This window comes from Pongo abelii, chromosome 6 (genome assembly GCF_028885655.2).
Source record: "Pongo abelii isolate AG06213 chromosome 6, NHGRI_mPonAbe1-v2.0_pri, whole genome shotgun sequence".
NCBI lineage: Eukaryota > Metazoa > Chordata > Mammalia > Primates > Hominidae > Pongo > Pongo abelii.
Genome location: NC_071991.2, coordinates 139,846,106 through 139,869,964, shown reverse-complemented (window position 1 = coordinate 139,869,964; position 23,859 = coordinate 139,846,106). Strand labels below are relative to the sequence as shown.

General features: G+C 41.3%; 1 protein-coding gene across 1 annotated transcript; it reads right to left on the bottom strand.

Moving 5' to 3' along the window:
* Nucleotides 1-1,205: 1,205 nt before the first annotated feature.
* Nucleotides 1,206-23,781, bottom strand: LOC112128523 (uncharacterized). The gene is made up of 5 exons (XM_024249468.3): nucleotides 23,746-23,781; nucleotides 23,481-23,631; nucleotides 14,835-14,951; nucleotides 3,470-5,545; nucleotides 1,206-1,661 (listed from the first exon to the last, which is right to left on the bottom strand). The coding sequence occupies exons 1-4, from the start codon at nucleotides 23,779-23,781 to the stop codon at nucleotides 5,112-5,114; spliced, it is 738 nt and encodes a 245-aa protein (XP_024105236.2). The 3' UTR covers nucleotides 1,206-1,661; nucleotides 3,470-5,111.
* Nucleotides 23,782-23,859: the final 78 nt, after the last annotated feature.

The window sequence follows — 23,859 nt, the reverse complement described above, 5'->3', positions numbered from 1 at the left end:
TTCCCTGAGGTTTTAACTCAAGAAGACAGGGGTATTTTCTTTATAATAATGCTTATATTACTTTTTGTTTTCTTTATTTTTTCAAATATATTATTTGTTATGAATATAAATAAGTATATTGTAATAAAATCTTCCACCTCTCTGTGGGTGAAGCTACAGTTCGCATTTCATTACAGCAGGGCTTGTATTTCTTCTTTTTTTAGTTATTAATAAAATATTCCCTTTCTGCCCTTGTATGTTCACCCTCAGTGTAGGTAGGAAGCCCTGCCCACCTTTTTTACATCTTTTTTCAGCAACAGTGTTTACAGCTGTGGTCTGAGTTCTGTTCAAGCCTAAGAATCAGAGCTGGTCCACTATTGGGAGCGTGGGTCTCAGAGGTCATGTGGATAAAGGTGGAAAAAGATGGACACAAGGTCTTAGGAAGTCCTTGAAATAGCATCCAAAGGTCAGGGAATTTACATCTGTGCCCAGGGCGTCCTCACTCCCAGGAGACACAAGGTAACAGCAAGGAGTGATTTGATGATGGCAAAATTGTAATGGGTTCAGAACAATCCCTGCCAAGGACCATCATTTGCTAGAGAAAGACATTTGATGTCTCTGGCACCACAATATCCAATAACTGAATTTGGGGAACTATAATTTTCCAAGGAGCTATGCAGGACCATGCACTTCTGTCCTGGCTGGGTCTGGAATATTCTATTTTAACCTTGGTATACGGGGCTGTCTCTGAGGACTCCCAGAAACCCATGATCCATAATTATGTCAGCTTTGGTCACAGCGTGAAATTTAGAATATGTGAACTGTAGCTTTACCCAAAGAGAGGTGAAGGATTTTTATTACAATATACTTATTTATATTTGCAATAAACACTATATTGCAAGATGTAAAATAACAAACAAAACAAAAATAATATAACCATCATTATAGAGAAAATTCCCCCATTGTCTTGAGTTAAAGACCTCAGGGAAATTACTTCAAATCCAAAGACTAGGGCAGTAATTAGCAGAGGCTGGAGTAGAGATGGACTGTTGGGAAGATGTTGGTCAACAGATACATAATCTCACTCAGATAAGATGAAGATGTTATAAAGATCTATTATACAACAAATGACTAGAGTTAGTAACAGTGGATTGTATTCTGGGAAAATGCTAACAGAGTACATTTTAAGTATTCTCACCACTGGAAAGGATAAGGATTGAGGTGCATATGTTAACTAGCTAGATTTAGTCATTGCACTATGTACATACATTTTTAAATGCAGGTTGCATGGTATACATATATACAACTCTTATTTGTCAGCATTCAGGTTCTAGAAACCCCATTTCCTAGGGAACCAAGCTGACACTGGAGCAGTAGTGCTGTAGCTGAGCTGCTGGCACAGAGATACATGGCCAAGTCCCCCTGCTGTGTGCGCTGGAACTTCAGAGTGGAGATGGATCCATCAGGCCTCTCTGCAGACAACCGATCACGGGGAAGCCCTGATTTGTCTGCTGCATCCTTGCCTTGGAAGTAAATTGGAAACTCCAGGCCCTGCCCCAGGCTCTGTCAGTACCAATAAAGGGCATTATGACCTGAAATTGGATCATATCTGAGAGCTACATCCTTTCCCTTCTTTGCTACCTTGTGTCTCAGGGACTGGGAGACTCCAGCATCTGTGTGATCTGTGGAGACAGAAATTGGGAACTGAATGAGAAAAACAACTATAGTCATCTCTGTCTCTGTCTCTCTCTCTCTCTCACCCATCTCACACACACACAGGAGACAGCTTGGTGTCTAAGGAATCACCTGCCCCAAGGAGACATATGGCTGCCCAGCAGAGGAGCCTGGTGCCCATGGCAGGGTCAGGGCAGGATGGGCGCTTTACCAGATCAGAGTCACTGTGAGCAGGAGCAGAGGAGGAGGGATGTCCTTGTTCCCACACAGAAGGTCCCACAGTAACATCACATCCTTTCTCAATCCACACAACGACAGGAACAAAGGATTTATTTTAGGACATACTTAAATGACTCCTTTAAATATTTATGAGTTCCTTGCTTTTTGCTTGTTTGTTCTTCAAGACAGAGCCTTGCTCCATCGCCCAGAATGGAGTACAGCAGTGTGATTTTGGCTCACTGCCTCCCGAATTCAAGTGATTCTCCTGCCTCAGCCTCCCGAGTAGCTGGGATTACAGACGCACACCACCATACCAGGCTAATTTTTGTATTTTTAGTAGAGACGGGGTTTCACCATATTGCCCAGGCTGATCTCAAACTCCTGACCTCAAGTGATCTGCCCACCTTGGTCTCCCAAAGTGCTGGGATTACAGGTGTGGGCCACCACGCCCAGCCTATAAATTCCTTTTTAGGCCGGGCGCCGTGGCCCACACCTGTAATCCCAGCACTTTGGGAGGCGGAGGCAGGTGGATCATGAGGTCAGGAGATCGAGACCATCCTGGCTAATATGGTGAAACCCCGTGTCTTCTAAAAATACAAAAAATGAGCCGGGCGTTGTGGCGGGCACCTCTAGTCCCAGCTACTTGGGAGGCTGAGGCAGGAGAATGACTCGAACCTGGGAGACGGAGCTTGCAGTGAGCCGAGATTGTGCCACTGCACTGGGCAGTACCTGGGCGACAGAGCGAGAATCTGCCTCAAAACAAAAAAAAATCCTTTTTAACAACATCAGTGCATGTATCATCGTTTTGGGCTCTCATGCTGTCTGGACCCGAAGGCCTCATGCTGCATCTCTGAGTTTATCTCCTCATCCCACAGCCACTCCTCTGTCTGCTGGGCATGTTCTCTAGGATGTGTCAACAGCTTCGCCAACACAAGGCACCAAAAGGTGAGCTCATTGTCTTTCCTGCAAGTCAGAGTCTCCTGTGCCATCCCCATTGATGCCCCAGCCTCCTCCATTCCCCCAGTCACACGTGCCCAACGGGGCTGTCCCATCACATGGGTTCCCTCAGGAGCGGCACCTCATGCCTCTCTTCTGGGACCACTTCCCATCTTTGTTAACTATAATTCAGAAAGGATACCTTGGTGACAATCTCACAGTGTTTTTTCTTTCTCTACCTATAAATATATTTACCTCAATCTCAATATTTAATGAATGAGAATTATAATTCTGACTTAATGCTTATTTTTAATCTCCTTTCTTGACTTTCACTGTTCCTTTCAGTCTATTCCGCTGTGAGATAGTTATCTTTTGGGCTACTTTTAAAATCTTCTCTTTGTCATTTGTGTTCCAAAATTTCACCATTAACATATGTATTCATCTACTTCATATTCATTTAACTTGTTGAAACAGAGGATTTAGGTCCTGAAACACGTCTTGAAAATTCTCAGCTAATGTCTCGTAATTATCACCTATCATTCTCTCTACTTTCTCTTTGTGACACTTCAGCCATGTGTAAGAAAAATGGGAAGCTCCAACAAAATATTTTATGTATCCTAATATACTAGAACCTACAAGTGTTTTATTCCTTATCCCTTACCTTTTCTTGTTTCCTGTTTAATTTTCCATGCTGCATTCTAGATAACTTCTTCAGATCTGTCTTTGACCTCAGTAACAATCTCTTTTGAAGCATGTCATCTTTTCTTCATTTCCATTTTGTTTTCAATGATAATCTTAATCATTACTGTATTCATTTTTTAATGTTTCCTTGATGATTTCTGACAGTCTCCTTTTTCTTGTTCACATGTCAATTTGCTCTCGTATTCCTTTAAATATAGCTCTTTAACTTTTATATCTTTTAATGGCAAAATTCCTTGTCTTCATACATTTCAATTGCTTATGGTTTCTACTCATTTTTCTTCACTGGTTCTTGTTTTAATTGTCTTAATAGTGGGAGTATATTTACCTGACACTAATGTGTGGGATTTCAGAGAGTCCTGCATTGAGAGTGTAGAACATCCAGTCCACAGTTTGTCTAGCTGTCTCCAGTCTCATCCCAAATGCACGGGGCCAAGAATTGTCTGCTGCACTCTGAGTTGCCAAACACACTCCTGGCTTTGGTTCCTGGGGTCAGAACATGCTCTCAGGACAGCCACAATGTTCCCTCTAGAATACAGTTCTCATTTTTGTTATTTTTCATGGCACCTTCTCCAGAAATTAGCACCTATAAGGCTGTGTAGTCATGACTTTCCCTACCTGTTCTTCCAAGAAAAATTTATATAAATACATTTTCAATAAAGAAACTCCTAAGTCTAAAGATATTCCCTCTTCTTTCCTTTTTGGTTCCTAACCAAAAACTTTAAAAAATAACTTAGATATTAGAATTATATAATGCAGACTTTGCCCTCATTGAGTTTGAAGAACATGTGATATTTAAAATTGGAAACTCCTAGACGAACTGACAAACTGGCTTGCACAATGAATGGTCCAACGCTTGTTCAACAAGCGAGTGCCTTTTGAAGAGCTCATAGCAGAGCATCTCAGGCACAGTTAACTCTAGATTTTTGCCAGGGTACAGCGGACCTGGAGTGTTCCTGTTATTGGTTCATCCACCCGCTCATCACTCAATCAGCCTGTCATTCATTAACTCATCCATTACCTGTGAAATAGGTCTCCCTTCATGCCAGGAACAGCTGTTGGTAAATGTAATAAGCACAGCCTTCCCCTTTATGGAGTTTAAAATCGAGTTGAGCAGAAAAATATCCAGACAAGTAACTGGAAAACTCCAACTGTGCTCAACTCTATTGATTAACAAACACATGTTACAATCAGTGCTTATAACAGAAAAATTGATCACAGCTGGGAGGCAAGGGCGTGCTTCCCACAGGAGGGCTGCTCATGCTGAGATCTGAGGCACAGGTAGGAGTTGGCCACTGCAGAAAGGAAGGCTCCAGCCCAGGGCAGAGGAAATGGCCTTTGAAGTCTCTGTGGTGGGAAGGAAGGAGGCACAGAAGAGGGGCTGCCCTCATGGCTGCAGTAGAGAGGGGCGGGGAGGTGAGGGGAGGAGAGACCCAGCAAGGCCTTGGAGGGTGACTGCCCAGATGGGAAAGGGGGGCCACAGGAGAGACAACGTGAGGGTGGGGGCTGGGGGAAACCCTAGAGAGAGGAAGCAACACGGTAACCAGGAAGAGATGGGAGCCTAGATGGATCTGAAATACAAATCCTGTTTCATCCTTGGGGCCTCAGACCCATGACGATGGGGTTTCAAGTTTCCTGGTGCAGAGAACTCTGCCCAGGGCATCCCTGAGTCTGCGGTGGGGCAGGAGGGCAGAGCCTCCCTGCCTTTTATGTGCAGAGAGGAGACGGCCGTGCAGCGCTGTGGAGTAACTGCTGGCACAGAAGTACACAGATGTCTGGGAGGGAGCAGCCGACTCCAGCCTGAGCAGGAAATTCTGTCTGTTTAATCTGGAGACATTGTAGCCATCGGGGACTTCTCCTTTGTCAGTGGTACCCTCACCAACTGAGTAATGAATCAGCTTCAGCCCCATGCCTGGGTCTTGTCGATACCAGTACATGTTGTCATAGTTCATATCCTGGGCACACTGCAGTGTCATGCTCTGTCCTGTCTTCAGGACCTGGAATTTTGGGGTCTGAGTGACACCAGCATTCACTGGACCTGCAGAGAAGAACAAAGCCGATGCTGCAGCCACAATGGAAATGGGCTGAGCCTTGAAATCCACACATGGGGCCCTGCCCAGGACCCACCTGCCCACAGGAGAGAAAAGGCCACACAGCACAGGAGCCCGAGGCTCATGGCAGGTGCTACAGGATGGAGGGATCTTCTGGGTCTGTGCATCAGTGAAGGGGGAACAGGACTCTCAACGAAGTCATTCTGAGACCTCATTCTCCCTGCCTGGGCCCCAGAGCCTTTCTGTCAGGAGAGGCCACGCCCCTTCCCCGGCTGGTCAAATTCAAGATGAATGCACCAGTGAACAGTTTGAATGGGAAGAATGCTTTTGTCTGAATTGACACAGCCTTACAAGTTTTTCTTAACCTTTTTGGAAGCAGTTTGTAACTCAGTGTAACTTTTATCCCTGTGATGATATAATTCCTCATTCATACACTGGTGTCAGTTATCTAAATATTTCTCTAATTTAGACTCTTAGGGAAACTTCTCATGTCTTCCTGGTGTTTTTGACTCCTGTGTCCCAAATACTCCTTCAAGTATCCTTTTCTAATTTGCTTAATTGACCATAATCCTGTTTAAAATCCTTTGTCTCTATTGGTTTTCTCTGTTACCAAGTTTCCAAATCCCAGGGGCAGGCTCATCACCATTGGAGGAGTTGTTTTGCTCTGTTTCTTTTCAATTCACCGACAGATGGGACTCCTGACAAGCCCAGCTGAGCACCTTCAGCTCCACCCAGGGCTCTTGCTTTCTGTGCCTGGGGTGAGACCGCAGCAGGCAGAACCACCTCACGCTGCTGACGGCCCTCTCTGTGTGGATGCTGGTGGCTGCCAAGCACTGCCCATGATCTGTGGGCACAAAGGTGTCTTGATGTGTGAGGGATGCGGGGAGAGGAGAGAAGAGGCAGGCTCCAGGATAAGAAAAAGTGCTCTCATTTTATTTGAAGTGTCATATTTCATAGGGAATACTCCCTTGGTCAGGATTCTCACCACTAATTCAGTAACAATTAAAAAAAAAAAAAAAAAAAAGGCTGGGTGCAGTGGATCACACCTGTATTCCCAACACATTGGGAGGCTGAGGTGGGCGGATCATGAGGTCGAGTGCAAGACCAGTCTGACAAACATGGTGAAACCCCATCTCTACTAAAAATACAAAAAAAAAAAAAAAAATTAGCCGGTCGTGGTGGTGTGCACCTGTAATCCCAGCTACTCAGGAGGCTGAGGCAGGAGAATCACGTGAACCCGGGAGGCAAGGTTGCAGTGAGCCAAGATTGCACCACTGCACCCCAGCCTGGGCAACAGAGCAAGACTCCGTCTCAAAAAAAAAAAAAAAAAAAAAAGGAAATTATATTTTTGTATAGTAAAATAACAATAAATAATGAAATAATTATTTTTTGAAGCCTTCTCTGTGAAGCAGAATTGAACTTCAAATGAATGTGCATTCATATACTCAGTGCTTGCTGTTCTGCAAATGACCCTGTCACTTGTGTGACAGATGGTTTCACAGAAACAATAAGATACTATACATTTAATATTCAGACCTTAAATGTGGTGTATGCATACAATGGAATATCATTAAGCATTAAAAAGAAGAAAAGCTGGCCATACGTGACAATGTGGCTAAACCTGGAGGACATTATGCTGAGTTGAAAAAGTCAGGCACAGAAAGACAAATACTACATGATTGTACTTATATGAGGCAACGTAAAAGTTGAACTCATGTAAGTGAAGATGAAAGTGGTGATTTCCAAGGGCTGGGAAGTGGGGGAAATGGGCGGCTGCCATCAGTGGCTATAAAATTTCAATAAAGAAGGATGAGGAAGTTTTAGAGATCTGCTGTCCAACCTTGTGTCTGTAGATTACAATACTATATTGTACATTTAAAAATCTGTTTAAAGGATAGCCTTCAGTTATTAAACTAATAAAGTTGGCAGAAAAAGGTGTAGGTGGCTAAAGAGAGAAAGAGAAGAAAAAAAGGAAATCTGAATAATTCAGAAACTGAGCAAACCACTTTGAATAAGTTAAAAAAAATTTTAATGCAAACCTTAATACTCTAAAAAGCAAGAAACATATTTATTATTCTTTAAAGCTTTTCTTTTTCATTTTATTTGTTCTTTTTATTTTGCATTTTATGTCATTAAATATCTATACAAAGAAAGGACCTCAAAACATTTATCAAATAAAATAAATAATAACTAATGAATGACAATTTTTCTTGTTACTTTTCCTCAAGGTAGATTGTATCAGTTACAGAAAGTCTCCAGTGCAGAAAATTTCATCCTTCTGTTTTGCTTCAACGAGGGATGAATGGATATGCTCAGCCTGGAAGTCACGTGATCCTCGGACTTGTCAGGGAAGAGGTTATAATTGTCACATATGAGGCATGACCTTGCCCTCCTGCTAATGGGACCTGGAAAGGGGAAACCAGATGAAGGGACAGATATACAGAGTCGGGGGAGAGGGCTGGTGCAGAGGTGTTGGAGGAAAACACCTCGGCCAATTACTTAATATGAGACCCGGGACAGCTGCTTTCCTTCAGATGTATAAACAGGTGAAATCATACCTACCCCACATGATTTCAGTGAGCATTAAACCAGATCACATGTAGAAGTGACAGCAAGTGTCCGGGGGAAAAGCCTGTCAGCTCACCAGGACCTGAGCTGCCCCTCTGGCTGGCAGCACCCTCCTCAGGGCTCAGGGTCACTCCCTGAGTGGAGGTAGGAAAGTGTCACCCAATTCCTTGGGGTACTGGCCTTTTCCAGGTACTCTCTATGTGGGCCACTCCTGCCTTGTTCACCCATTGAAAGACCCAGACTCGGCAGCTCCATGCAGCATTCCTGTCCCGCACAGCCCCTCAACTAAAGGGGAGGTGGTTGGGCACAGTCCCCACATGCCCACATCACACCTCACTTTCCTCTGCCCACCCTGTCCCTGCCCTGACCCCGATTCCCAGCCCTTGCCACCCCAGCCCCTACACCCTCCACTGCCCACGCAGAGGCAGAGATACTCCCTGCTTGGTGCAAACCCCTGCCCTACCTTTCCCTGGTGAGGGTGGAATATAATCAAAGGTGCATCTTAATCACCCTTGATGAAATCAACCTAAATCAACCTAAAACATTGAAAAAAAAAAACAACAAGCTTTTCTCAGTAATGGAGTCTTATCATCCATCCTTGACAATGAAAACATATTAAGTGTTTATGAGTGTGTGTGTGTGTTTGTGAGTGTTTTCTTGTGGTCCCAGGCCAGGACCTACTCTAATTTCCACCTAATCTCCTGATGCCAGCAGGCAGCCAGGCATTCCCTTCCGCCTTCCTTTCCTGGCCACCCTCCCACCCCATCCCAGGGTTCCCTGCAGCATAGTGGGGCCACAGCGCCCCCAAGTGGCCAACATTCCACAGTCCCATGGATTCACAACTTAGGACCTGATGAGCTCAGGATTGTCCAAGTCAGGAACAGGGATGCCCCGACTCCAACCCCTGCAGCCCCCATTCTCTCACACACACCCTCTCTGTCGCTTTCCCGGAAGGGCTGATTTAAGGTGGAACTTCAAATTCACCCTTGGCCAGTGGAGACAAAAGGACACATCTTGATTGCAGAAGAAATTACCGTTACATCATCGCAATGAGCATCCTAAGATGGAAGAGAGGAGCTAGAATTACAGAGGCCACAGAATGAAACAGTGTGAAAATATCAGTACCAATCTGGGCTGAAAATACTACATTGCAGAGCTCCCTTTGATTAGTCAGACCCACATCTTTTCACACATTGTATTTAGTTTAATTATTCACAAATTTTAGTTAGCACATTTTATAAAGAGGATTTTTGATTTTACAAATTTATTTCTGAACTTATAAAATGTTGAAATAAACTATTTTATCAGCTATAACTTGGGCAGATTCAGTTAGGTCTGCTATTTCCTATCCTTACCTAGAAGTGCCTAGGAGATCTGCCCAGTGATCCAGCACCTCATAAAATGCCACCAGGGGAGAAACTATTTCTACGTGAGTGAGTATCCACAAGAAAACACTCACAAACACACACACACACTCATAAACACTTAATATGTTTTCATTGTCAAGGATGGATGATAAGACTCCATTACTGAGAAAAGCTTGTTTTTTTTTTTTTCAGTGTTTTAGGTTGATTTAGGTTGATTTCATCAAGGGTGATTAAGATGCACCTTTGATTATATTCCACCCTCACCAAATCTCTAAAAATGTGGCTGTGGAAAGTGTGGTTATGGTGAGGAAGTTTTTTACAGGATTATGAGTCTTTATAAATATTACTGTACCATAATTTTCTTTCTTTAGTTATTCTTCAGTCAGCCTAAATAACATAATTTTCTTCACTCCAAAAGAACATTTGCAGATTCCAGCATTAGATACCCTTTGGGAACCTGACAGCACTGGCCATCAATCCTGACTGTGAAGACACAATTGCTAGGAATATTACAGAAGTTACATGAAATACTAAGACTATTCATAATCATTCTCCAAGATATTTCAAGTGGAGTCCCTTGTAAAGAGAAGACAGTAATTAATCACACTCCAGGATTCTGTATGAGGGCAATAACTTATTAGTTTTACAAACATCAAAGAGTATCTATTGTATGCTTGGCTTTTCCTATGAAAATAAAGGAAAGAGAGTGATACAGTACAGTCCCAGGGAATGTCACAGTAAGAAGTGAAGAGGAAGGCAGGTGTGAGCCTGTCCTTGACAGATGATCAGTATGTAGCCACGTCCTAGAAGAACAAAGGTCCTTCCAGGCCATGGAAACAGTGAGGACAAACGCAGAGGATGTAAAGACTGCTGAGTTTTAGAAAATGTTCAGAGCATTTGGTCATAGAAGGTAATTGGATTTGGGAAGTGAGTGTCAGAAAGGAATCCCAGGGATGCAGAATTTATTTGGGGGGAAACTGGAAAGTATTTGCCCCTTTAGGAACAAGGGTGACTTTACCTTCCTCTATGTTTTGTGGCTCATGCCTATAATCTTAGCACTTTGGGAGGCTAAAGTGGGTGGATCGCTTGAGCTCAGGAGTTCGAAACCAGCCTGGGCAACATGGTGAAATCCTGGCTCTACCAAAAATACAAAAAACAGCCGAGCGTGGTGGCACACGCCTGTAGTCTCAGCTACTCAGGAGGCTGAGGCAGGAGAATCACTTGAACCCAGGAGGCAGAGGTTACAGTGAGCCAAGATTACGCCACTGCACTCCAGCCTGGGTGACAGAGCGAGACCCTGTCTCAAAAAAAAAAAAGAGGAAGGAAGGAAGGTTGGTTGGTTAACTAAACAGGACTACATCTCAGTATTTTTCAACACAAATACATTTAAAAGCAGTTTTTTTGTTTGTTTGTTTGTTTGTTTTTGAGACAGAGTCTCGCTATGTTGCCCAGGCTGGAGTACAGTGGCACAATCTTGGCTCACTGCAAGCTCTGTCTCCCAGGTTCACAGCATTCTCCTGCCTCAGCCTCCCGAGTAGCTGGGACTACAGGCGCCTGCCACCATGCCTGGCTAATTTTTTGTGTTTTTAATAGAGATGGGGTTTCACCATGTTACCCAGGATGGTCTCGATCTCCTGACCTCATGATCCGCCCACCTCGGCCTCCCAAAGTGCTGGGATTACAGGCATGAGCCACCGCACCCAGCCTAAAAGCAGTTTTAATGGATAGTACTAATGCTTTATAAGAGCAATTTATAGTCATATGAAGCCTAATGACTACAAGTGTTAATAATGCCAACATTCATCATTAGGGAGTAAGTAAAGCAATGACAAATCCAAACATTAGAAAATTACGCAACATTTTAAAAGTAGGGAGGTAGAAATTTGTATAGACTGCCATGAAAGAAATTATCAAAAGACATTGTTGAGTGAAAAAATAAATTGCAGAACAGTATTTGAGGTATAGCACTATAATATAAAAACATGCAAAGTCATTATATGTAGTCTATGGGCACATATAATAGGTTGAATCATAAGAAATTGCTGCTTTTCATTAGTTCAGAAATAATACTGGCAATTTCATATGGATCAACCTAATATATAAATATACCAAACTGGTAACAGGGAAATAAGAAGGACTGAGGAGTTAGTAATGGTAAATTCTGATCTACCTATAATGCTTTAATTTTTTTTAATAGAGAAAATGTATTGATGTGTTATATGCATAGCATTAACAAAATTAGCTTTCTAAGATTTTAGAGAATCATCCAAGATGATTTACAAAAGTAGAATCATCATCATCAGTAAGAAATTAAGTGACTACTAAAAGTAATCATTAATTCAGTCATAGGACTAATGATGCATTGACAAGACTATTGAGATATATAATTATGGAAATGGCTAAAATAGAGATATAAAGTATCTATTTCTACCTCCCAACCACTAACAGAAAATTCAACACATTATACACACTGAGCAGTTCAAAGAAATTGTTAAGATCCATTATTATTTTTAAAAGGAAATTTAACCAGTGAATGCTTTCACTGAAAATGATAAACAATATATTCCCAGTATAAACCAGAAACAAAGTCTGCAGTAGAAAACTACAATGTCCCTAGATTCAAGTGGGGGTGGGGAGTCATATTTAAATAATAAGTGCAGAAAAATCAAAATATTTTAAAATAATTGTCCATGCAAGAAAGAAAACAGTATCATCTAGATTGAAGACCCACTGTTTTTATTTTATAATTTATTTCATGACCTTTAGACTGCTAGAAAAATAAAACCTACATTGAGGGCAAAGGTAATTTTTGAGAAAATATGTGCTATTGTTGCCTGCATAGATAATAGTGTGATTTATCCAGAAGGTGATAGAAATTTCATTTTCCTAGACCACAGATATAAGCCAAGGAGAATAGAAAGCTCTGACCTAAACTTCACAAGTGTCCCTTCCAAGCAGGGACACGTAAAAGTAAACAAAAAAAGATCAAATTAAATTCAAAGTGAGAAGATAGGAAAAAATAAAGATGATAATATAAATCAACAAAACAGAAAGGGGAAAGAAAATAGAGAAAAGTCCATGAAAACAAAGGCTGACTCAAGAAGATCAATAAGATTGATAAATCTCTAGCCAGACTGATCAGGAAAAAAATAAGATAAGATACAAATTATTAGTATCAAGAATGAGGAAGGTGAAATCACTACAGATTCTACAGGTATTAAAATAATAAGAAACATTATGATCAACTCCATTCCTTTAATTTGTCAAGATAGACAAAATGAACAAATTTCTTGAAAGATGCAAATTTATGCAAGGACAGACAGATAACCTAAATAGGTACCTATTAAAGAAATAAAATTTGTTGTTAAAAACTGTCCCACAGGCTGGGCGGCGGTGGCTCATCCTGTAATCCCAGCACTTTGGGAGCCGGATCACCTGAGGCCAGGAGTTCGAGACCAGCCTGGCCAACATGGCGAAACCCCATCTCTACCCAAAACACAAAAATTAGCCAGGCACGTTGGTGCACGCCAGTAATCCCAGCTACTCAGAAGGCTAAGGCAGGAGAATTGCTTGAACCTGGGAGGTGGAGGCTGTAGTGAGCAGAGATCACGCCACTGCACTCCAGCCTGGGCATGGTGGCTCACGCCTGTAATCCCAACAGTTTGGGAGGCCGAGGCAGTGGATCAGCTGAGGTCAGGAGTTCGAGACCAGCCTGGCCAACATGGTGAAAAACTGTCTCTACTAAAAATACAAAAAAAAATTAGCCAGGCGTGGTGGCAGGCACCTGTAATCCCAGCTACCCAGGGGGCTGAGGCAGGGGAATCACTTGAACCTGGGAGGCAGCGGTTTCATGAGCTGAGATTGTGCCATTGCACTCCAGCCTAGGCAACAAGAGCGAAACTCCATCTCAAAAGAAAGAAAATAAAAAGAAAACACAACAAAAACCCCCCACAAAGAAAATTTCAGGCCAAGATGGTTTCACTAATAAATTCATGTATAATATAAGAAGATACATTTCCACTACTACACAACTTTTCCCGAAAACTGAAGAGGAGAATATACTTCCTGATTCATTCTATGAAGCTGGAGTTATGCTGATACCAAAACCAGACGAAGACATTACAAGAATGTAAGACTACAGGCTGGGGCATGGTGACTCACACCTGTAATCCCAGCATTTTGGGAAGCCAAGGTAGGAAAATTGCTTGAGCTCAGAAGTTTGAGACCAGCCTGGACAACATAGTGAGATGCTGTCTCTATTAAAAATTTTTAAAAAGTAGTTGGGTGTGGTGGCACACACCTATGGTCCCAGCTACTTGGGAGACGGAGGTGGGAGGTCGAAGCTGGAGTTAGCTATGATCGCACCACTGCACTCCAGCCAGGAATTAGAACGAGAACCTGTCTCAGAAAAAAAAAAAAGAAGAAGAAAAAAAAGTGCACAGGTCTACAACTGTGGTGCATCCACAGTTTTATTAATACTCAGCAAGAAAAGGGAGTACACTGTTAACAAATGCAACAGCATAGATGAATCTCCAAATAATTGTGCTGAAATAAATCAGTCCAAAAAGCATACAGTTCTGTATGATTCCACTTATATACAACTCTAGAAAAGCAAACTAATCTTGGGGACAAGGACGGATGGCAGGGGGAATGCAGAAAATTACAGAGGGGCATGAAGAAACTTTGGGAGATGAATATATTCACTATCATGATTGTGGTATCGTTTTCAAGGGTGTATATATATATCAAAGCTTATGGAATTGTACATGTCAAATATAGCTTATATCAACTATACCTAAATAAGCCTGGTTTTAAAATTTTTCTTTTTGAAAAGAGGATGAGAATCTAAGCTTCCTTATTCCTGGTTTAGTAGTAAACTTGAACAATTTCACCTGTCTCCTATACTTAAAATGACATTTCAGAATTTTAAAAACAGGATTTTAATAAAATAGTGAAGTTATTACATAAAATATTTGCTAGTAGTTAGCAAATATATTTGTAATACACATATAAATAAAGCCTTATAACATGATAGTAAGCAAATATCTATCAATCTTAAAATTTTTTAAATAAAAGAGCAACTATATTACATACTGACTTTTTAGAGAGGGTTGGCATAGAAAGATAAGGAGTCAAAGAGGAAGGTAAGAAAAGAGAAAGGATGAGAAAGTAAATATACAAGAAAACGTAACCAGAGGCTCAAAAAAAAAAGCAAAGTAGGACAGTAAAATAAACATTTTGACCTATTTATATGGCTCTTAAGATCAAAATAACTTGCTATGAGATTTTCATCATTAACTGACATTTAGATTAGAGAAAATATACATGAAGCAAGCCTCACCCCAGGCAATACAACAGCTCCGATTCCACTTTTCAGCTTTGACCTGCCTCGGCCACCTCGCCCCGACAGTCCTGCACCTCGAGGTCTCTGCTTTCCTGGAAATCCAGACCCACGGCCCTATGTAACAGATTAGGAAAAGTCAACATTCTGTGACAGCCCAAAATAATTTTTAAATCCAAATGCCACTGAGATGAAACATTTTATTAAATGTTACACAAACACTTCTTTAGATAAGTATTAAGAGACCTGGCTTATTATTTTTATCTTTGAAAGTATACTCCACAACTTAAAAATCTAAATATAAAATGCTTACAACCTTAGAATCATACCTTAGGCCTGTCACTGTGAACACTATCAGCAAGCCTTTGCATGATTTTTCTCTTTCCCACTCCTACATTCTCGGTGACGACAACTATAGCCTGATCCAGATATTTCGAAGTGCAACAAATTGTATTCAATATAGAGTAAGTATAAGGAAGAACTCTCTCATTAACTGGTCTCGCGGTGATTACAATAATAGCTAACATCTATTGAGTGCTTACTATGTACTAATCTAAGTATTTTTTACTCTCAACAATCCCATATAGTAGGTTTTATTATCCCCATTTGAGATGAGTGTGCTGAGGAATAAAAAGGGTAAGTAACATGTCCAAGGTCACTTAGCTAGCAAGTCTGGCTCCAGCGTCCCTGGGTTAGAACCATATTCTGTACTGCTACATCAGCATGAAAGTTCATTTTTGCTAGTGTGTAACAGTATTCTTCCTGTCATTAAAATTAAGTCAGTTTCCTTCACTATTCAACAGTTCTCTTATGAACTCAACATTTCTACCTCATTCACCACTGTATTTAGAGGAAAATTTATTATTATTGTTATTACTTTTATTTTTGAGACAAGAACTTGTCTCAAAACAAGTTCTTGCACTCAACAGGTTCTGCACTCAACAGGTTGGAGTGCAGTGGTGTGATCACAGCTCACTGCAGCCTAGAACTCTTGGGCTCAAGTGATCCTCCTGCTTCTGCCTCCCAAAGTGCCAGGATTACAGGAGTAAGCCAAAGCGTCCAGCCAGGAAAAATTATTTGAGGATTATAGGAAAGCTGACAAAAGGCTTTGTGAAAGCTTTGCTTTAAATAATCTGAATAATAAATACTTGAAATGGAAATAATTTATCTGACCTCTTACACAAGAAATAAACCTACAGGAAAATGTGTTAAATTCCCTGATAATTTCAGACATTAAGTACCAGAGTATGGTGTTCCCTGCCCCCTCACCCTTGTTTGTACTAATTAATTACTCCTTGAAAAAACCTGGCACCTACCTAAGTAGATGAATTATGTATATTTAAAATTATCCAGATGCTCAGGAAAATACTTAGATGTTTCCCTCACAATAAGTTAAATAATATGTCATATCTTCAACTGATGTCCCTTATCATAGTTTGAAATGAACTTATTCCCTGTTTAGCAGAATGGTTTCCAAGTCAAAAATTTATGGTGATACTGTAAGCATAAAATAGATACACATGAACAAAAGGAACGGGAGGAATGGCTTTTTTCCCTTTGGATGTAATAAATACAGCCAGCTCCCAGTTTCAAACTGCCACTCCTGTCTTCTCTTACCCTGCTCTCCTTGAGATCCCTTTTGAGAAGTACATCAGCTTCTTTGCACAACAGATGGATGGGGTCAGGTTAGTTTTTTAGGTTTTTTGTTTGTTTGTTTGTTTTTGAGACGAAGTCTCCCTTCTTTGCCCAGGCTGGAGTGCAATAGTGCAATCTTGGCTCACTGCAACCTCCGTCTCCTGGGTTCAAGCAATTCTCCTGCCTCAGCTTCCCTAGCACCTGGGATTACAGGCATATGCCACCACGTCCGGCTAAATTTCTTTGTATTTTTAGTAGAGATGGGGTTTCACCATGTTGGCCAGGTTGGCCTCGAACTCCTGACCTCAAGTGATCTGCCCCTTCAGCCTCCCAAAGTGCTGGGATTACAGGTATGAGCCACTGCGCCCGGCCGAGTTCGTCTTGTTTTTAAATTGGTATAAAAGATTTTTGAAGAATTAAGTCAGTGATTAAAAATCAAGACTACAGTAATCTCTCAATTTATTTTCTTGAACATGAAATGCTGACCCAGAAAAAAAGTAAGTGAAAATTGGTGGTCTATATTATCAAACTGTCAAATGAGGTATATTTATACCTCAATATCTTGGATGACAGCAGGGGGAGGTAGGGAGGTTAAAAAAAATAGTTCTTCCAGTCATGAAAGAAAATAAAGTATAATCTAGAATTCCTTAAAATCCTTGATTAGTCTAAATTAAACAGCCATATTCCAGAAAATTAAATACAGAATATGAAGAAAAACTGTCATCGCTAGTAAATGAAGTATTTTAACTTTTGAGTTAATACTTCTTCAAATTAATTTTTTTCTCTTCAAAATGCATCACACTACTTAACTCACTTCAAGGACTGGCAGAGCCATCAACCAATGTCATGGGGGAAAAAGCCTTGTCATTTTAAGGTATCAACCAGACAGTGAAATCTGTCACAATTTTGGTATTTCTTCTCCATGAGAACATAATACATTAATGGAGTTTTTTCTTTTGCTTTTTTCTAAGCAACAAAGTTTTATGATATCACGAATGAAAAGGTCCTTAATTACCTTTTGGTCTACATGTCAAGGACTTCTCCCTCATAAAAACAGTAATAATCACAACAAAAGGAATTAACCAAAAAAGAGGTATTAAAAATGTATACTTGATTTTTAAATGCAAGCATATTATTTCTTTACATTAAAATTTTTAGATTTAAAAAGTGTTTCTGGAAGCTCAATCTAGAAAAGAAAGATTTAATTCTTAACATCCAGTAGGGCAAAACAAATCAGACAGAAATGATATATGAATGTAAATGCAATTTTATTTATCACTTAGATGCTCCAAATGGCACTGCCAAGAAGCTGCCTGGGTTTAAAAATTTCCTGACCTTCTGAAATGTCTGGGTACTAGGAAGGTGGGCTCACTGTATTATGGGTACTCCAAGCCCCCTAGGATATGGCAGTTGAGAAAATGGATGTGTAAAACTCAGCAACATAAAAGGTCAAAGCCAGCAACTAAGGAATTTTAGAACAGCAAAGACAAGTGCAAACGTATGGAAATTTAGGACAAATTGCTTCAAGGAAGGCAAAATAAGCTAATCACTAACAGTGATTTAAACATTTAAGTATAACTTAAATAACTTAAATGTTGCTGCTACAATTTACATTAAATATTTTATTCTGCCTGAGACATCACTACAATGAAACATTAAAAATTAAGGTTTATATGACATCAACATTGACTCATGAACTGCAATTACTGCACCAAAAAGTAAATAAAAGTCAATCACACTTTAAGAATTAACACTAGAAGAAAGTATTGGGGGGTTATTTTTCTTCTAACAACTATCACTCTACTTAAAAGGAGAAATGGATAACCGTAAGGAATTCTATATTCTACAGCTATAAACAACCAAAACCAGTAGGCCAAAGAATGCAATGAGAAACATAAGCCATCGATAAATGCATAAACTTTAAACTGTAGAGAGCTGGTAACATTAAAATGCAAATACCATTATAATCTTAGCATTTCATCACTCTTTCTTCAGTGACCATTAGTTGTCGGTTTGGTTTCGGTTTTTACTTAGGGAAATGAATACTTTATGGAAATTACATCCAATGGAAAAAAGTGAAGAAACGTTAAAGCAAATTGTCCTAAATTTGCAAATTAAAATGCCTAAAGTACCTGATAAATTATATAGAAAGTAGTATCTTATTAAAATTTATATAACTAAAACTAAAGCATTTTACTTCCAAACAACCACATTCAGCAAAGCCTGAACTAATCTGATGAAGATGCTAAACAGCATAAAGAAAAATGTTTACTCCACAGAGATAACATTTTAAAGAAAAACAAGACAAATATCAAACAATAAAAGAATATATTTTGAATTAGGTAATTCAATGGTGCATGCTACAATTTTACCAATTAAGTAATCAAAACTTAAGACAAGGTACATAGTACTTACCAGGTTTCTAGAATATCATCAAATTAACAAGTACTATCTCATTAATCACATAAAAATACCACCAGGAATTAAAATAACCAGAAATAAGAATGGGACTACTCTCGGGGTAAGAGATAGGTAATGGAATAACAGTATTTTGAGAAAAGCCACACAAGCAATAGACTGGTTTCATTTTTAAGTCACAAACTCAACCCACACACATTGAAGTCCAGCAATCCAACTCATTCTCTCCAGCAAACACTTTATTTTTTTCCCTCCAGGATTACCCTTAGGTGTTCTTTCTTACCCATCAAATCTCTAACCTAGCTCAGGTAATCACTATGCTGATTTCACTGAGCAGCAACCACTGCAGGTCAATTACCTCACTTTCATAATTTCAAATCAACTTGAATCTGTACCTATGTCTTCTTCCCTACTATTAGTAGGGAAGTGTTGTCAAAAGCCATTTCTCTTTTCTCATTTTACTCATGCTCCTAACATCTGGCATACTGTTCTGCTGGATTTGGCAGCAGCCCACCTGTGGATATTTCACTGACTTCCTCGCTAATCTTTCTTCATCTCCTGTACGTGTTCTTCCTCTATTTGACTTCCAAAGCCCTGGAGTTTCCCAGGGCTTGAGCCTAGATCCTAAGTGGTACTATCTACAATGAAGGCATCTTGGAAGTTGATGCTTCCCACATTCTTATTTCTAGTTTTAATCAAAGATCTCCAAATTCGCAGGATTTTCAATTTCCTTCTTAGCATTTCCATTTCTCACACAAAACCCCTCTTAAGTTTGCCATGTTTAAAATTTCTCCCTTAACCGGTTTCATCCCAGTCTTCCCCATCCTTATAAATGGCATCCAGTCCCTTGTCACTCTCCTCTGCTCCTTCAGTCCTCTCCCCCAACATTTCGTCAAGGCAAATCATCAGCAAATTCAAGACTTTTTATCTTCAAATTTTGTCTCCGATCCTTCTACTTCTTGTCACTTCCACCACTAGCAGCTCAGTCGTGGCCACCACCATCTCTCATCTAACCTGCTACAAGAGTCTACTGCTGGTTATGCTTCTCCCACCCTGCATCTACTCAAGCCTTTCCCCACAGCAGCCAGAGGAACTTTTCAAAAGTACAAATGTGATCAAGCAAGCCACTATTCTATTTCAAACCTTCAGTTGCTTCTCAGAGCGCTTAAAAGACAAACCTTTCCCAGTGCCTTTCTCCAACTCATCTTGTGGTACTTGTCTCCCTGCTGCTATGCTCCAGCTATTCTGGCTTCCTTGCTGTCCTTCAAACATGCCAAGCTCTTTATCAGTCAGAGCCCAACTGACTCAGAACACTTCACTATACCATTCCAGCCCTTTAATAAATGTCTGGCATTTTTTTTCTTTCTTTTTTTTTGAGATGGAGTCTTGCTCTGTCACCCAGGCTACAGTGCGGTGGTGCGATCTTGGCTCACTGCAACCTCTACCTCCCAGGTTCAAGCGATTCTCCTGCCTCAAGCCTCCTGAGTAGCTTGGATTACAGGCATGCGCCACCAGGCCCGGCTAATTTTTGTATTTTAGGAGCAATACCATGTTGGTCAGGCTGGTCTCAAACACCTGACCTTGTGATCCACCAGCCTTGGCATCTCAAAGTGCTGGGATTACAGACGTGAGCCACCACGGCCAGCTATGTCTGGCGTTTTCTAACCCTTCAGGTATGGCCTTACATATTTTCTCATCAAGAGACCTTTCCTTAGGGCTCCCAGTGAACCATCATCTCTCTTACCACACCATTAGTGCCTCTCATTGCATCACCACCTAGGACGTTTTATTGTTTGTAATTTTATTTAGTGGTAGGCAGTGGGGGCAAGAGATACCTAAATTACTTCTCTCAATATTTCCATTGATTTTTCTCTGAGATTTGGCTAACATACATCTTAAATTCCTTTTAGTCGATAGTTTAATATTATGTTGGCAGTAGACAGTTCTCAAAAATATGAGACAGAAAGTCATACTCTAAGATAAAAATAATGTTGAATAATTTTATTTCAGAAATAAGAATTTTCTGGTAATTATGTATTATTCATCATAATTTAAAAGTTAGCTTTGATGCCAAAATTTTATCTCACTTCAAAAAGAAGACAGACTTTGTGTAATTTTATAGTTCTGAAGAAAAATTATCATTATACTTAGATATTCTGACAAATTATCTAGTATATTCCTTAGATCTTAAAACTAAATATAGCTATAATTATCAAAGTTTAAATTATCCTTCAGATCTTAGCTTTGATCAAGAACTTACACAAACCATTCAGAAAAGGTTAGCTGCCCCTGTAATGTATGGGCTCTTCTCCTACAATCCAGTTGCAGCACTTTTTACACTATAATTAAAGATCATGCCCCTTTCTGTTCACTTCTATGTTAAGCACCCTGTTCAGCACTTATCGAACTTTTTTTCTGCTGAGCATCTATTATCTTTTTTTGCATATGTGTATGAATTCATCAATAAACAATGAACTATGATATGAAACACACTAATGCCTCCACCAGTAATAACCTAGAATCTTGAATTTCTTCACTTAAAAAAAAGTTACTAAAAATTACTAAAAAATCTATATAACGCCTCCTTAATCTACAAACTTAATTAAAAGCAAAATAGTTCCTAATGTAATCATTATTAAGTTGTAAATAGAATCAACTTGCTATCAAATACTACAGAAACTAAAAAAACACTACCTGGCAGGGACTGAATTTGAACCCAAGAAAAAAATTTAACCCAAAAATAGTTTAATATTAGCATTAAGTTTCTTTCTGCTTTGAGGCCAATTTCTCAGGTAAACTGTCCAAGCTAGCAAGTTATACAAGGACTGTGGGATGGGGAAATGAGAACAATAATGACAGGTGGAGGATAGGCTATTTAGAAGCAACTTTCTATTAAAAGTCAAATTCTATTGCTGGTTGTTAAATATGATCAAAGTCACTCCTACAGCCCAAGAGTACTATCAGTTTTAAAAGCAGCCAGAGAAGGTTTGGTGTCTCACTGGCCAATTTTACACCTCCAAACCCTAAATCAACTCTGGCCCCACACTCTTCCAACATACTATGTAAAACCAAGGTTGCTTATAAACAGTAAGTCTAATTTAGGAAAAGTGAAAGCAATGAAGAGAGAGAGCAGAAAGGAAGATAACTGGTAAAAGAAACAAATGAGTTTACAGAGGTCAGAGGTTGAGACCAGCCTGCAGTGAGCAGAGATTGCACCACTGCACTCCAGCCTGGGAGACAGAGTGAGACTCCATTTCAAAAAAAGAATTAGCCAAGCGTGGTAGCATGCACCTGTAGTCCTAGCTACCAGGGAGGCTGACGGGGAAGGATTCCTTGAGTCCGAAGGTCAAGGCTGCAGTGAGCCTTGTTTGCACCACCTCACTCCAACCTGGGCAAGACCCCACCTCAAAAAAGAAAAAAAACCACAAAAACAAAAAACAGAACAGAACAGCATCACTTCCTTATCATTAGTTTGAAGGAAGTGAATTGCCTGTAAAAGTTTCCATTTTCAAAAAAAGTATTAAAATATAGTGTAAAGCCAGGCACGATGGCTCATTCCTGTAATCTCAGCACTTTGGGAGGCTGAAACGGATTGCCCCAGGAGGTCGAGGCTGCAGCTGAGAGATCCTCCCGCCCCAGCCCGGCAAGTAGCGGAGACTACAAGTGCGTGCCACCACGCCCAGCTAATTTTTTGTATTTTTGTAGAGACAGGGTTTCACCATGTTGCCCAAACTAGTCTGGAACTCCTGAGCTCAAGCGATCCACCCGCTTCCGCCTCCGCCTCCGCCTCCCAAAATGCTGGGATTAGGGGCGTGAGCCACCGGGCCTGGCCCAATTACTTTCTTCAGTCTGAGCATGAACGCTGGAAGAAAAGCTCTCACTTGCATATAATTTTTTAGAGACAGAGTCTCCCTCTGTTACACGGGCTGGAGTGCAATGGCGCAATCTCAGCTCACTGTAACCTCAACCTCCCGTGCTTGATCGCTTATATAATCTCAGCTCACTGTAATCTCAACCTCCCGGGCTCGATCGCATATATATACACACATATATTTGTTTGTTTAGACGGAGTCTTGGTCTGTTGCCCAGGCTGGAGTGCAGTGGCGCGATCTCCGCTCACTGCAACCTCCGCATCCCGGGTTCAAACAATTCTCTGCCTCAGCCTCCCGAGTAGCTGAGATTACAGGCACCCACCACCACGCCGGACTAATTTTTGTGTTTTTAGTAGAGACGGGGTTTCAGTGAAACCATGCTGGCCAGGCTGGTCTTGAACTCCTGACCTCGTGATCCACCCGCCTCGACCTCCCAAAGTGCTGGGATTACAGGCGTGGGCCACCTCGCCCAGCGGATGGCTTATATTTTTAAAAAGACGTTTTCTTCGTTTCCTAGCCCCTTCTACCCCGCTAAAAAGTGTCAAAGACTTAATGCTATTACAAAGGGCCGTCAGAGGTCAAGCTCGGGGGTGCAGCTCCCTCATGCCGGGGAGCCTCAGAGGGGGCCGACCCTGCCCAGGATGAGCGGCGCCAGGTAGCCGGGGACGCTCCCGGGGGTCCCCGGGCCCTGGCTGGGGGAGGTGTTGTGGGGCGCACGTACCCAGGCTCAGGTGAGGCGAGTGGGCGGCCGGGGCTGCAGCTGGCGCTGGCCATTGAGGAGCTTCTGCGCGACAGTACGATCGGTTGCACCTTCTGCGACAGGTGCTAGCCGGTTGGCGCGCAGCGCCTGCTAGCGCAGAGTCTGGCCCTTGCTATGCCCGGCCCCGAAGACCGGGAAGTCGTAAAGCTCCTCCTCGCAGTTAATGTGCTGCGGTGGCCGGGCCGAAGCCTCGGGACACAAAACTGCCAGCTCAGCAGCCGGTTACATCCCGCCTGGCCACCCGTAGCCAGCGTCCGCTCATGCGCGCTCCTGGAAGACCCACCAGCCCCGCAGCGAGTTCCGATTGGCTCCGCGTGAGTGGCGGTCCCCTATGACGTCA

Excerpts from the sequence above, each read along its gene's own strand:
- LOC112128523 (XM_024249468.3), bottom strand. The coding sequence starts at position 23,781 with ATGAGCGGACGCTGGCTACGGGTGGCCAGGCGGGAT. Across the intron at positions 14,952-23,480 it reads CTCGCCTCACCTGAGCCTGG|GGCCGTGGGTCTGGATTTCC; the intron begins GTACGTGCGCCC and ends TCTGTTACATAG. Across the intron at positions 5,546-14,834 it reads GAGCTGTTGTATTGCCTGGG|GTCCAGTGAATGCTGGTGTC; the intron begins GTGAGGCTTGCT and ends TCTTCTCTGCAG.